This window comes from Lotus japonicus, chromosome 1 (assembly GCF_012489685.1).
Source record: "Lotus japonicus ecotype B-129 chromosome 1, LjGifu_v1.2".
In the NCBI taxonomy this organism is placed as follows: domain Eukaryota; kingdom Viridiplantae; phylum Streptophyta; class Magnoliopsida; order Fabales; family Fabaceae; genus Lotus; species Lotus japonicus.
Window position 1 is genome coordinate 136,133,181 of NC_080041.1, and position 14,141 is coordinate 136,147,321.

General features: G+C 36.1%; 3 protein-coding genes across 3 annotated transcripts; 2 read left to right on the forward strand and 1 right to left on the reverse strand.

The window, feature by feature from the left end:
• Positions 1-218: 218 nt before the first annotated feature.
• On the forward strand, positions 219-1,454 carry LOC130727289 (F-box/kelch-repeat protein At3g23880-like). Its single transcript, XM_057578396.1, has one exon. It carries the CDS (start codon positions 219-221, stop codon positions 1,452-1,454), a length of 1,236 nt encoding a protein of 411 aa, XP_057434379.1.
• A 2,011-nt stretch (positions 1,455-3,465) lies between these two features.
• LOC130731361 (uncharacterized protein At5g41620-like) lies at positions 3,466-6,937 on the forward strand. Its single transcript, XM_057583629.1, has 3 exons — positions 3,466-3,985; positions 4,726-4,851; positions 5,296-6,937. Exons 1-3 carry the CDS (start codon positions 3,665-3,667, stop codon positions 6,805-6,807), a joined length of 1,959 nt encoding a protein of 652 aa, XP_057439612.1. The 5' UTR covers positions 3,466-3,664; the 3' UTR covers positions 6,808-6,937.
• Positions 6,938-8,085: 1,148 nt separating this feature from the next.
• On the reverse strand, positions 8,086-12,638 carry LOC130731362 (BTB/POZ domain-containing protein POB1). Its single transcript, XM_057583630.1, has 6 exons — positions 12,252-12,638; positions 11,243-11,368; positions 10,133-10,260; positions 9,992-10,055; positions 9,616-9,895; positions 8,086-9,104 (listed from the first exon to the last, which is right to left on the reverse strand). The coding sequence occupies exons 1-6, from the start codon at positions 12,511-12,513 to the stop codon at positions 8,294-8,296; spliced, it is 1,671 nt and encodes a 556-aa protein (XP_057439613.1). The 5' UTR covers positions 12,514-12,638; the 3' UTR covers positions 8,086-8,293.
• Positions 12,639-14,141: the final 1,503 nt, after the last annotated feature.

The window sequence follows — 14,141 nt, forward strand, 5'->3', positions numbered from 1 at the left end:
ATAGCTAATAACCCATCCATCGTATGAATATTTAATAATGGTATTTTTAATGTTTTTTTGTATGATTGGTAATACGTATAAATTAAGTCCTAATATAATAATTTGATAAAAATGTAACTATTTGATCTGATTGAAGTCAATAATAAATATCAGTTAAATATATACTACTATAACACAAACGTAACGAGTAAAACATAGCAGAACCACCACCAGACATTATGCTCCAGCGCCTCCGATTCTGCTTCTCACGCCCTGTTGCAGATGCAGAGCCGCCTCCGCCACCACCCCCGCCGCCACTAATTCATATCCCCGACGAACTCATCTTGGAAATCTTGCTATGGCTTCCGGTGAAATCCCTTGTGCGGTTCACGTGCGTATGCAAGTCATGGAAGTTCATCATCTCCGATCCTCAATTCGTGAAACTGCACCTTGATCGTTCTTCAGATTACAGCAGCGCAGACCTCACACACATCAAATTATTGTCTGCGTCCAAGATCACCTTATACGATGGACCCTACTACCGAATAGAACCACATGTCTCGGTATACTCTCTTCCTTTGTTATTCTCATCCCAAAAGGGAGATTTCTACAAAATAAATATTGACTACCAGTTGGTTGGAGTCTGCAACGGCTTGGTCTCTTTTATCAAATGGAATTATTTTTACTCTGAAAATATATCATCAAGTTCTTGTTGGGTCCGTTTTTGGAACCCAGCTACACGGTTATGGTCTAAAATGTCACCACCTTTGTCTTTGTTACGAATACCTTGGCATGAAAATTTTGGGTTTGGATATGATTCTTTGAATGACAGTTATAAGATGGTGGTCATTCTTGACGTTCGAGATTCTCTTCAAGATCCTAAGCATAATGTGGTGAATGTTTATGATATGGGTGGTAGTTATTGGAGAAGTATTCGATCTTCCCCGGATCTCCCGACCAGCCTTTGGCCAATGCCAACTAGAAATGGAGTTTACCTAAGTAGCACACTCAATTGGTTGGTATTAGTCAATACGGATACCTTGATTATTTTTTCCCTTAATTTGGTGAGGGAAGAATATTCACATTTGTCACTGCCTCCTCCTTCTCAACATGTTGAAGATCTCCGTCCTCCACCAATTCTTGAGGCTCTTAAGGACTCATTGTGTATTTTGCAAAGTGATGGCAAGGAGGGGTTTGTGGTTTGGCAAATGAAGGAGTTTGGAGATCAAGAGTCTTGGATTAAATTATTCAACTTCTGTTTTGAAGAAGATCTCATCCATATGGTTCCTTCATTTAGTCCTATTCAGTTCATCTTGTCAAAGAATAATGAGATCTTATTGATATCACCCCACGAACTAGTTCTATATAAACACATAGACAAAACGTTCAAATTTACTAGTAGAGTTCCTCAACATCAGTCCAGTTATCCTTGTATTTTCCATAATTACGTTGAAAGTTTGGTTTCACCATTGTAGCTCTATTAGACTTTATTTTTGGATGATATGTTATTATTTAGAATTATTAATTTTCTTTTATTTATTATTTATATTGGTTTGATTTGTAACTTAATTTGATTTGGATAATGAGTATGATTTTGAAAATAATGATATATTCTTGTTTTTTGTTCCATTCTCATTTTTCTAATTTAATTGTTGGATTTTTATGTCTCACTAATTGTCAAATTATATTCTAATATATATGTGCCCCCCCCCCCCCCCGCCGGCTATTGCTGCAATTATCTTGATGATTGTAACGCTCTGGCTCGTAGGTTTCATACTATTGTTTTCTCACATGTTAAGAGGAAAGCCAACAATGTGGCTCATACTCTTGCATCTCTAGCAAATAAATTTCCCTCTTCAAATGTGGTGGGATAACTTTCCACTACCTGTAGATGAGGCCCTCTTTGTAGATTCTGCACTTATCTTTTTTTTTTTTTTGATAAGCGATTCTGCACTTATCTAATATATTGTGTACCGCCATTCAAAAAAAAAAAGTCAAATATAAGAGGAAATATAATTATAAAATGAAATTAAAGTGATTTTTGAACTGTTTTTATTGTTTTTAGAATTATTCATTTACTTATTTCCTTATTTATATTCGTTTTATTTGTTACTTAATATAATTAGGATGATTTTGAAAAATCTAGTATAAATAATGACATATTCTTGTTTTTTATTCCATTTTCCTCTTTTAAATTTGTTGGATTTTTATGTCTCACTTTGCCAGATAAAATTGTAATGTTTACTTTGGTTAAGAAATCAAAATAATTAAGAGGAAATAATCTGAGTGAAAGAATATAAGAGAATTATATATAATAAAATGAAATTGAAGTGATTGTTGAAGTATTTGGATTAAGAGAAAAAGAATGAGAATTGATGGAAAAATAGAATAAAGAAAATGGAATGGAGAATGTGTGGGGTTCATACATATATTCTTCCATTCCCTCTTCTTTTCTTGCCATCGAAACACAACAACATCACGTTTTCTATCTCTTTCTCCTTCTTTCACTTTCTTTCCCCTCTCTTTCCATAGAACTAAACAGAGTGTAAGGATTGACTGATGTTGTTTTGGTTACCTATTTAATTTATTATGTGTTTGGAAATGATTTTTCATTTTTCCTAGGATGGAATTATTTATAAAATGCTTTTGTTCATCAATGTTTTTCATCTAATGATGGACGACCTAAGATCTTCATAAGAGTGATGACACAATTCCATATCCTAAGAAAATCATTTACTAAAAGAGACCGTAACAATTTTCAAAACGAGTATACACAAAAAAAAAAAAAAAACTCTAATCCAATGAGCTAAGGTTAAACCTTGTGAGTGGTTTTCATCAAATGCATCTGTTGCACTACAGTGCGCTATGGTGTGAAATATAAAATTAATTTATAGAAAGTAAAATGAACATTGGTCGTCTTTGATAAAAGGGTCACCTTGAGTTATATAACTCAATCATGATAAATTGATAACATGAACTTCTTTAATGTGTGTTTGTTTATCCATTCCAATGGGTGGGGATATGTTTTTCTTCACAATCCAATAACACAAATCGATCAGTTAGACAAACGTGTTGGATACCGGTTGTGTTAATGTATAAATAAGCACTTATTTAATGCATGTGAAGAGTTTCATTCACTTCTTATATGCAAGTGAGTACTAACATATGCATGCTCAAATGTTTGAACTGTTAGCTTAAGTGTAAACAAGTCTCAAGTACTCGAATATGGTTTCAACTGGAATTTAAACACACTCTCACACGTAAATTAAACATAACATTTCTGTCTTTGTTTTTATGATGGTTAAAATTTCTAGTACAGAAATTAGGAACTTCACCATCACCAACAGGCACATAAATGCAAATAAAGGGGTAAAAATAAGGTGCTGAGAGGAATTATTTAGGAGGAGAGAAGACCAAAGGACGACAAAATTAAGGTGCAGGGGTCCAATAGAAGCGGATCCCACTTTGAAACATGTGCTTACCTGGCAGAATCTTTGGGGGAGAAGAAGAAAGGTGACTGTATAACTTGTGACTTGTACACTCAAGTTTACTTAACTTGTTCATGGAGCTTTCTAGGTGAGTCAAAAAAGGAGGAGAAAACACTTCATTTTCAATCATTTTCTATTGAAGAAATGAAGTTCAAAATTTGAACTTGGAGTAGAGAGAGGCATAGGAATTGAGGAAGATGGAAAGAAGAGAAAAGGGTGTGGAGAGAGATAAGAAAAGTGAAGGACTAATGGTGGAAAAGTTGAAAATTGGATGTGTTGTGGGGAAAAGAAGAGACCCTTCAACTCCACCACCCACTTGGAGACTTGAGTTTCCATCTCATAGTAGCACCAAAAACCAGGTTCAAGAGTTCCTCAACTTTCCCACTTCAGCACTCTCTGCCAGAAACCTCTGTGCCAAACTCTGGGAAATTCAGCCCCACCAATTGGCCCCTCTTGCCAAAATGAGAACCAGCCTTCGCCGCCGCCACGCCCACCATTGTAGGGACACAATTTATGAGGTTGAGCCTCCTCATACCCCATCTGAACAGCTCTAATATCAGCTTTTCCTTTTTTTTCTTTTGAATTCTTGTTTTTTGTATATGATTTAGTTATGCACTTGTTTCTCTACTTGTCTTCTGCTCTGATTGGCTTTTGTTTCACTACCTTTTTATAGTGTGTTTGGTTCTGTATACAAGCCTCATAATCACTTTTAAAGAGAAGTGACAAAGTGTAGCTTTTTTTGCATGTTTGGATACACAATTAAAAATCATGGACAGAAACAACTTTTCTTAGCTTTTACTTCTGTCCACCATGATCATGCACTTAGTTACTGCGCTTAATTTGGATTGTGTGGCAACATAAATCCAAACATGAGTAGTCTTGGATTTTCAGGGTTTTTACTTAATGTGCTTATGCAGAAATATTTTCTCCATGCACATGTTCTTGCTTCCTTGGAATCTAATATAGTCTGGTAGGGTGCTGTTACACTTGCTCTGCCCATCTAGTTTGTTTTAATTTTTTTTTATGTAATTGGAAATTTCAATTTCAGCTTCAAAAGTTGGTGACTTGGGTTTGATATCCAACAGAATTAATGATAACATACAGATATTCAAACACTCAAGCTCAAAATGTCATAATTTTATTGAAGCATTTTTGGACACTATTGTTAATGGAGATGTACTTGTGTGCTGTAACTTGAATCTTTCATGAAATTTTGTATGTTACGGCCAATTACCCTAACTTTTGTTTCTCAATCCAGCCAGCAGCTGCAAGAGGCTTGAGAAGACATGTCAAAGAATCACCTGTTCAGCACCATAGATCAGTTGAAAGAAATAATTGTGCTCTACAGAATGTATCTCCTGCTAGTTACACTAGCTCAGTGGAAGTAAGTGTGTTTGTGTAATTTTATATGTTCCATTTGAATCTTGAGCAGTTCTATGATTTTTAAGATAGTAACAAGTCATGAAACTATATAAGTATGAATGTTCAACGAGGATACGAACTTATTAGTTGCCTTTTCTTTAATGTGGTACTGTCATTAGTTTCTTCTTTGTTTTCTTTTTGTATTTTCAATTGAGAAATTGAAATTGATTTGACTCTTGAGGAAACTCCACACCTTAGTCTATAAGCCATGAGAGATTTATTGTCAATTATGCTTTTGTGGAATTTTTAATAAAAATCTGAAAAATTGTCTCTAGATGGATCAAGATCTTCTGTTCAAAATGGTGTCTCATTTTCCTGTCCCATGTAGACTACATGATTTTTAAAATGATGCTTTTAGCCTTTATATCTAGTATAGTAGGATGAACATGCCATTTGCTTAAAACAGGTGAGACCATATAATCATGTAAACCCTACAAGTTCCTCAGACTTCAAGGGTAGGGTTGGAGAGTCAAGTTGCAATCCTAAAACATCCAGAGAGTTATTCAAGGTACTCGACCGAATCTGGTGTCTTGAAGAACAGCATGCGTCAGATAAAGCAACAGTGAAAGCCCTGAAAATGGAAGTGGATCTCTCCCGGGCACGAGTTAAAGACTTACTACAAGAAAATAAAATTAATAAGCAGGCAATGGAGAAGTTGATAAAGAAACTAACAGAGGACAAGCTTGTTAGGAAGAGCAATGAACATGTTAAAATTAAAGCTGCAGTTCAATCAATCAAGGAAGAGATACAAGATGAAAAGAGGTTAAGAAAACATTCAGAAAGCCTGCACAGGAAACTGGTTAGGGAGCTGTCTGAAGTAAAGTCTTCATTCTGTAGTTCTCTAAGAGATCTTGAAAGCGAGAGAAAAGCACGGATCGTTTTGAAGAATTTGTGTGATGATTTTGCCAAAGGAACAAGAGATTATGAACATGAGGTACATTCGCTTATGCATAGTGTTGAGAAGGGTCAGGTTAAAGGGGATTGTCGCCTTCGTATTTCAGAAGCTTGGCTTAATGAGCGGAAGAAAATGAAGCTAGTTCAAGCTAGCAGTGATCTCACTGACAGAGATTCAATAATTGACAAATTAGGTGTTGATATTGAAACATATCTTCTGGCAATGAGTTCTGTTAACTTGAGAAGATGTGGTAATTCCTCCACAAAGGAGCTAAAGGAAATTTACCCTTACCTGGATTCATTGGATTCCTTTCCACTAAAGGAGACCATAAGTGCACCTCATAATACAGTTGGGGAAGACTCGATCGGTACCGACATTTTTGATCTGAAAAGGACTGCTGATGAAGAAGGACTTGACAAACTCAGCCACAGACTTCACAGCAATAATAATGCAAATGTCCGTAAAGAAAAGAAGGGAAGCCACAGTTCAGTGAAAAAACAAGTTCAGCCAAAAGAAATCATTCTGCTAACAATCACGGACAAGAACATGTCATGTGATGAAAATGAGAGGGTGTTTGTTGAGAGGAAATCAAGTGAAATTGGAGGGAACAGAAGCACAATTCTATTAAATGCCCCGCCTGGGGTATCAGCAATACAAGGTCCACCAGAAAGTGATAGGACCTGGACCAAGAGAATAAATTCAGGTCACATGCTTGACAACCTAGTTGGAAACAGTTCTTTGTCATCAGAAGGTGATAAGGTTTTTACCGAGAGTATTTGCAGGGAAGAATCTTGTGTCCATTCTGCAGTTATAGGTAATAGTAGTCCTGTAAAGCAGTGGAAACCTATTTTGGTTGTCTCAGATTTTAACCAGTATGAGTCTTCTCCCAAATTGCATAGGAGGGAAGTAAAGGACAACAAATTGATGGCAAAACTGCTTGAAGCAAGGTTAGAGGAGCAGAGATGTCGCTCTAAAGCTAACAAAAGCTCTTTTTGTTCAGCTGATGAGAGCATTGGATTGTGAATAGTTGCAATGGTATCACACACTGATCTTTCATCATTAGGGTACCACTACCAAATATCATTCTAATTCTAGAATTAATCTTTTTGTAAAAGACAATCTTATTGCTATAATACATGGTTAGATGCATGAAGATCAGAGTGGTGTCCCCTATCTGCCAAGGGGAGTTGCTCTAATATGTGTTTTGAATACACTAAAACAAAATATTAAAGGCTTTTCAACAATTTCATAAGAAAACTTGTAGAAAAATAAAAATAATTATATTCCTAGCATAACCCACAAGATGCCGAACAATAAAAAAACTGACACTTGGATGCTGATCTGATTTCCATAGTTGTTCAGTCCTGCAAGAAAATGAACAACACCACCTTAAGTAATACTCTCTTGGAAAACATGTAAAACAATTAGGAACAAGAACACAACATCATACAAACGGACAATTTTGTAGAGCTAAGTTATGTATGTGAGCACAATTTTATCTAATACATTTAATGTAATTTTTAACAAATAAGATAAGATAACTAGCATGCCATCGCCATACATTACAATAGTTTTAAAGAAAATTGTAATAAGCAGAAGGGAACCTTGTATAACAGTAAGCTAGCATGACCATTTATTAAAGAACACTTGTTTAGAGAACCCGAGGTAATTCGGTGGAGAGAAAAAGAAAGGAATGTACCAATTTCTCTCATTTAGTTGTGGAGGAAAACATGGGAAAGTTAGGGTGGAACCCGCAAAAAAAAAAAATATCCACAAGTTAACCGAAGAGGAAGATTGATATGAATGAAAAATTCATTAAGTATTACAAAAAAAAAGCGGTTTAACATAAACACATGTCACTACAAAAATTCGCTGGTTTAGTGTCGCTCAGTTTTCTCGTTTGGCGTTGGTTAGGACCGCCGCTAAATGGACTAGCGGCGGTCACACAAGTAACACTAAATTTGGTGCCACTAACCAGACTAGCGGTGGCAAAAGGCAACCGCCGGCACAACCACCGCTAGATTTGTTTTAAAGGACTAGTGTCGGTTATAACCAGTGTAATATTACTAAATTAACTTTTAAGAAGAAATGTGAACCAGTGTAATATTAAACAATTGCAACTGAACTTGCATTTGAGAAATCTAAACTTGCATTATTAAGCGCAGGTTTGGCAATTTACTAGATTTTTTTACTGAAAATTACTACTTATTATTTTTCTGTAAATCACGTAAAAATGGAGTTACTGTGAGTAGCTTCAATATTTATGCACGCTATAAAACTCGAAGGAGAAACTGCTGCAGCTACTCAAACTCCTTTAAATATTTCCCTACATATCATTGAGCACAATTCGGTTTAAATAAACAAGTCCTGAAAATTCATTTGGTCTTATGAAGCGCTAGCGATAAGTTAAGATTTTTAAGATTATTACAGCAGGTAACCAGAAAAACAGTATCCCAAAAAAGGTCAAAGCTACCAACTAAAAGAAAAGGTTCACAAATACAAATCCGGGTCACTGCCTGATGGTGAGCTCAGCCCTAAGATGGAGAACGCCATTGATGAAGTAAAGACTATCCTCAGCCAGGAATGAAGTCCATGGAATTGCAAACAAGTTTCTGTACCCAACAGCCTTTCCACCAGTGAATGTATAATTGCCTTTGTACTTGCTGACGAATTCCTCAGTTGGTCTAGACCTCGCGGCAAATTCATAGTCAACAGCAAAGCTAACAGAGCCTTTTTCCTGCATTCCTAAAAACAAGCCAAAACAGTGAAATGAGCTTTGTTGGTCCATGTTGCAATGTGCTGATAAGAAAAACCCCTGTCCACCCAAATGGAATGCCTGAGAATAGACACGGCCAGATGGGAACAAATTGGCACACTCCTCTCGCTTCAGATCCAAGTAAACCACACACTGCTGGCGCGGAAGTTCAAATTCCACCACTTTAACAGGGCGGTACTTGTATGCTCGCTCCACAAAAAGACGATTGGAGGACGACGCCTCAGCAGCCAGTACGCGTTGGCGGTGTGGAGCCTCAGCCTTAAAAAAGAGGGCTTCAATTACAAGCTTGGATGAAACATCATTGTCAAAGTCAGTACAGGATAAGACCTTCTTAAGCCTTCGGCAGGTCATGTAAGGAAAGCGAATCAAACGGGCAAGCCTTGTACCCAGGACTTCTCTCCTATCTTCCAATCTTGGGTACTGGGTTCGAGCCCACTTCAAGACAAAGTCATAGACAGCATCCTCTGATGCAACCTGGAGTTCATCACTTGAGAGAATTGCCTCTATTCCAGGTAGAGGCAAGCCCATAACCTCTTCCTGGAACCTGGTCAATTGTGAAACTTATTAAGTATAGCATTCAAAGAATGAAAAGGTAAAACTATATTTTAAATTAATAAAAAAGTCAGAATAGAAATAGGAGCTTTCTAAAAATAAAATAATCAAGCCTTCCTTTGTCAGTTATATAATCATGCATAGAAGCCAAAATAAAATAAAAAGAACTCTTTCTTATGGTATGCTACTGAATATTAAAAAAAGAGCTAGCTTAAAACATATGAACTTCATAAACTAAAGGCAGCAGTCGTCCACCCAAAATGTTATTTAAAAGAGTTTCAACAATTAGATGCAACCAAACACAAGAAAAAACTACTCAAATAAAATACAGGATACAACTGAGCTCAAACTTCAGTATCAACAGCATTCAAGTCAGACAGAACATGAACTATAAGCCCAAATCAATATAAAGACAGAAAAGAAAAAACCAAGAGTTGATAGGGTAAGAAACCTATAGATCATATAACCAAGTTAAATAAAAAGACAGAATTGAAAGAACATACTTTGTTATATCTTTGTATCGACCAGCAAGATACTGCTTTGCTGCATCAGTCAATGGCTGAACTGCATCAGCCATTAAGACACTAGAAGGAAGCTCAAGGTAAAGCAGCGCAGACTCAGGTGACATAGGAATATTCCGCAATAACCGGCTACAGTATCTCATGCATGAAGCAACTTCAAATTTGTCAGCAGCCATCAACACATCCAATAAACCAGGTGGTGAAGTAATGCTTAAGCTATTACTATACATAAAGTTCAGAAGCTCCATGAGAGCAGCTTCCTCTGTAAAATGCAAGAGAAGTATGACATTTGTAAGGAAACTATTAGAGGAAACAAATATATTTAAGCTACTAAAAATATTTCTATATATGTTTATACCAGATGCAGTAATTCTCAGGGTGACATGCCTCTGCTCTGACTCCCTCATCCCATTTGAGAAAAGCTGCAAAATATGCACAACTAAGCATACATAATTTTGCAAAATTATTCAAATCTAACCAATAAAGAAGAGACATGTACCTTGTAGAAGAAAGGACTTTTAGCAGCCAAGATAGGAGAACTAATATGTAATGTTCTAACCCTCGCGACAGCAGAGCAGTCCATGTTCAAGTTTGAATCATTACTGTTTGCAACTGCAGTCTCATCACCTGTATTAATAATAACCCAATTCAAATCATTGGGCAGAATTGACAACTTAACACTTACAGAAAGGATAGGCTATCTTCTTGCAAACAAAAGGAGAATGTTTAAGTTCTATCCATGCCTTTGTCCAATACATAACTTCCTTTACACACTAATTTCTCTTGTCAAATGTGGTTCTCAACATAGTTACACACCAAAAAAATCATTGACAAAGTGTGATTCTCAGCATAGTAGCAGTAGACCAAATTAAAAACTCAAAATACCCCCTGCTAATGTTAGGGTTTGAGAATACAAATGGGTTTTCCCTCTGATTTTACAATTGGGGCTAGGAACTCCGTAAACAGACATGACTTCCCATGCTGTAGCACCTGCAACAACTACGATGCAGAAAATGATGTGACAAGAACAAAAAAAGCAGCCTCCCACCATACCGCAACATAATTTCTACAGGAGTACTGCACACAGGTCGGGTCAGGTTCTAGAGTTTTGTTAGGCTGGGTCCAAACTGATCTAATCAACATGGCTTGGGTTGGTTTGGTTTTGTTCAATTTCAAATCAGAAGATAAATCAACATAATAAAGCCCTCTCATGGCGAAGACGGTGAATAATTGAGATCACATTCAGTTTGTTGGGAGTGTGGGAAATGTGAGATAGGTGGCCCGATCTGATTTCACCTCAGACAGGTTTCCAGGTCTGGTTCGCAGGCCAGTTTTGTCAAAAAGAATAAACAGTTTTCTCACCCCAATCTCATTGCAGGGGAAAATAGTAACGATGGCGGAATGGTTGATCTTCACAAGCTTATTTTGACAGGATAAGCAGAGCACGATAGGGGAAAGCGAACAAATATGTATAACTTTTCCATTGTCTCAGACCAAACGTACAACTGTTAATATTAATTGTCCAATTTTGATAGCCATGGTACAATATAAATAAAAAAATGTATATTAAGAGAAACCAGGTTTAAGATTTTTTCCCTTATTGAAATACCTGAAGGGGGTTCTTCAACCATTGCAACTGCCTCTTCATCCTGATTCTCACAGGGCACAAAATCATCTATATCAGTCTGATTCTCGTTCAAAATTTGTTCGTCAGGCAATAAAGTAAGATCCACCACTACAAGCAAGAGAGAGCAAAGATTAGATCAGCCAAAAACGAAGCAATATTATCAACTATTGCTCAATTCACTTTCAGACTCAAGCGTGCTGGGTTGGTGCTGCTCTAATGCCCTGGTTTCACTCTAAAGTAGCAGTAATATAAATAAGTTGTCAACCATTTATCGGTGATTAATTTTTATAATGAATTTCCGAATGCCTCTTCTTCTTGCTGCCTTACTTGCTTGCGAGACCTTATACTTTCTACAGAAAGAAAAGTGCTTGCATATAGTGGAAGGGCTTTTGCACATGAAGAAGAAAAGGAACCATTACCAATGGCACGCTGTAAGTCTAAGTGCGAAAAGACAGTGCAAGCTAAACCTAAATGTTAAGTCAGCAACACTTCTAAATGATAAGACAACCGATAATATTTGACAGCTAATCAATGAGCCGGAGAATCCAGCTCCGGTAGCATGCAGCACACAGCACATGAACATTTCAAATTAATCAACATACTGACAAGCGTGCGTGGGGGTACCCCACCGGAGAAACTCATATATAAGTTTGGTTAGTTGCATTACATGTAAAGGAGGAAAATTCCCTTGTTGTAGTTTGTGGAAACACTGGTATGGTTCATTTGATTATAGTTTTTCATTTCATTTCAATTTATCTTTTCCTTTGTCCAGTTTTCCAGAAAAAAACCATGAGAACATAAAAGGCCATGCATGTTAAATATGCATACACAAAATCCCCTAGCAGCAAGCAACTTAAACCCTAGAAGCTAGAATTAAGATAAACAAGGAAACAAGAACAAAAACACATGACCAATTTCCTAACCCTCCATGGCCACACAGAGAAAAACACCAAACAGAAAAGCTAGGTAGGTGGGAAAGAAATATATATACCATTATTTTCCTTCTTGATATCCTCCCTTCTCCTCTTGCGTTGGCGAGCCCAGTCGGCGATGGTGGTGCATCCGTCGGAATCAGAGCGAGTCTCGACCGAGTCATCCATAATCTCGATCCTGAGGATCCGGTCAGAGAAGTTGCTGTCATTGAATGCAAAGCCGAAATCAGCATCGGAGGAGGAAGAGGAAGCACCGCCGCGAGAGTAATCGGAGTCCATAACCGTGCCCGGTTCAAATAGATCCGAATTGAAATCCTTCATCCTCTGCGAATTGAAGCAGAGAAATGAAACGCAAACCCTGGCGGTGCGAGAAGAGAAGAAGAAGAAGAAGAGAAGGTGAAGAATGAAGAAGATGCTTCTATTTTGTTTTTTATTACAAATAAAAAAAAAAGTTAGCTATGAAGTGCGGTCACCAATAAATAAATCAAATGAAAATAAAATGGTTGGAAATTCAAATTTGAGTTTGATTTTGTTATGTTTGTTGTATCTGTTACTAGTTTGTTTGGTCTTAATTAACTACTTTAAAACTAACCTAACAATTAATTAACTAACTAATCTCCATTTTCTAATCTTGATTAACATTTGCCAGAGACAAGTAGGGTAGATATGAGTTGTAGATATAAGTAGGCTTGGTGATTCATTGTTAGCTTAGTGGTTGGTTGGTTGGCAATTTACTTAATTGTGAATTGTGATTGTTCACTTTGTGTAATTATGTTTCACTATCATGAGGTGGTTGGTTGGCAATTTACTTAATTGTGAATTGTGATTGTTCACTTTGTGTAATTATGTTTCACTATCATGAGGTTTTTCTTTTTTTTTTCTTTCTAAATGTTAAGGAAGGTGAGTTTGACAAGATTAATGTTTCTGTCATTTCCATTTTAAGTGGTGTTGTTTACAAGAGTTATTAATTAACATATTACCTTAGCTGTATGTAAGTTTCTGTTATTTGACTTGTTTCTTTTTCTTTGCCAACTAAAATCTAGGATTGTTTTACAAGTTGGTAGATCATAGATGTGAAGGGTGTCTGAAAATAGAATTAGTGTGTCTTTATCAGAGCATTTCTTTATTTAATTAACTATCTTGTGCTAAGTATAGGTCTATAAATGTACTTAAGTTTAAATTATTAATAGAGTGAGTAATTAGACAATACAACAACTAATACACAAATTAAATAATTATTAATTAATAGAGTGAGTAATTAGACAATACAACAACTAATACACAAATTAAATAATGCCTCATCTCTCACTATCAATTTTCTTTGGCATTTTTTCACAACCCTTTATTAGAATTAAACCCAGCGTTTAAATGTAAAAGATATCGAGCTGATAAAAAAGGAAGCATTTTCCCAAAATTAACATGTTGTATACACTTTTCCATTCTGGTGGTGTTTTCCTTGCTCTTGCTACTTTTGTGTGATTAGATGTCACTTCCTTTTATCTTTAGCGAGGCTCTTTGCTTTAGATGGACTTTTTATTTGTCAAAGGGCCTTTGTTTTACTCTTCTTTTTTGTTTTTGCTTAAACATATATTATATTTTTCTTTCAGATGTACTGGACTCTGTTTTTATTGCATGAAATTTTCCTTCTCAAGCAAAATGCTAAATTGGTCTCATGAAAATTAAAAAGCACTTGAGGCATCATGGTGAGAGCTCGTACTTTCAAATGATATATATATATATATATATATATATATATAAATAGATAAAGAAAAATTTATTTTCATTGTTTAATTTGTTGATCTTTCTTTATCATTAACTATAATCGATCTCTTTCATCTCACCATGCTTATACATGTTAACTGTTAAATACAAAATACTAATTCCATCTTGTCCTGTGAATCTTTCATATAAGAAGACGCATTTCATACAAAATTCTATGTTTAGAATTT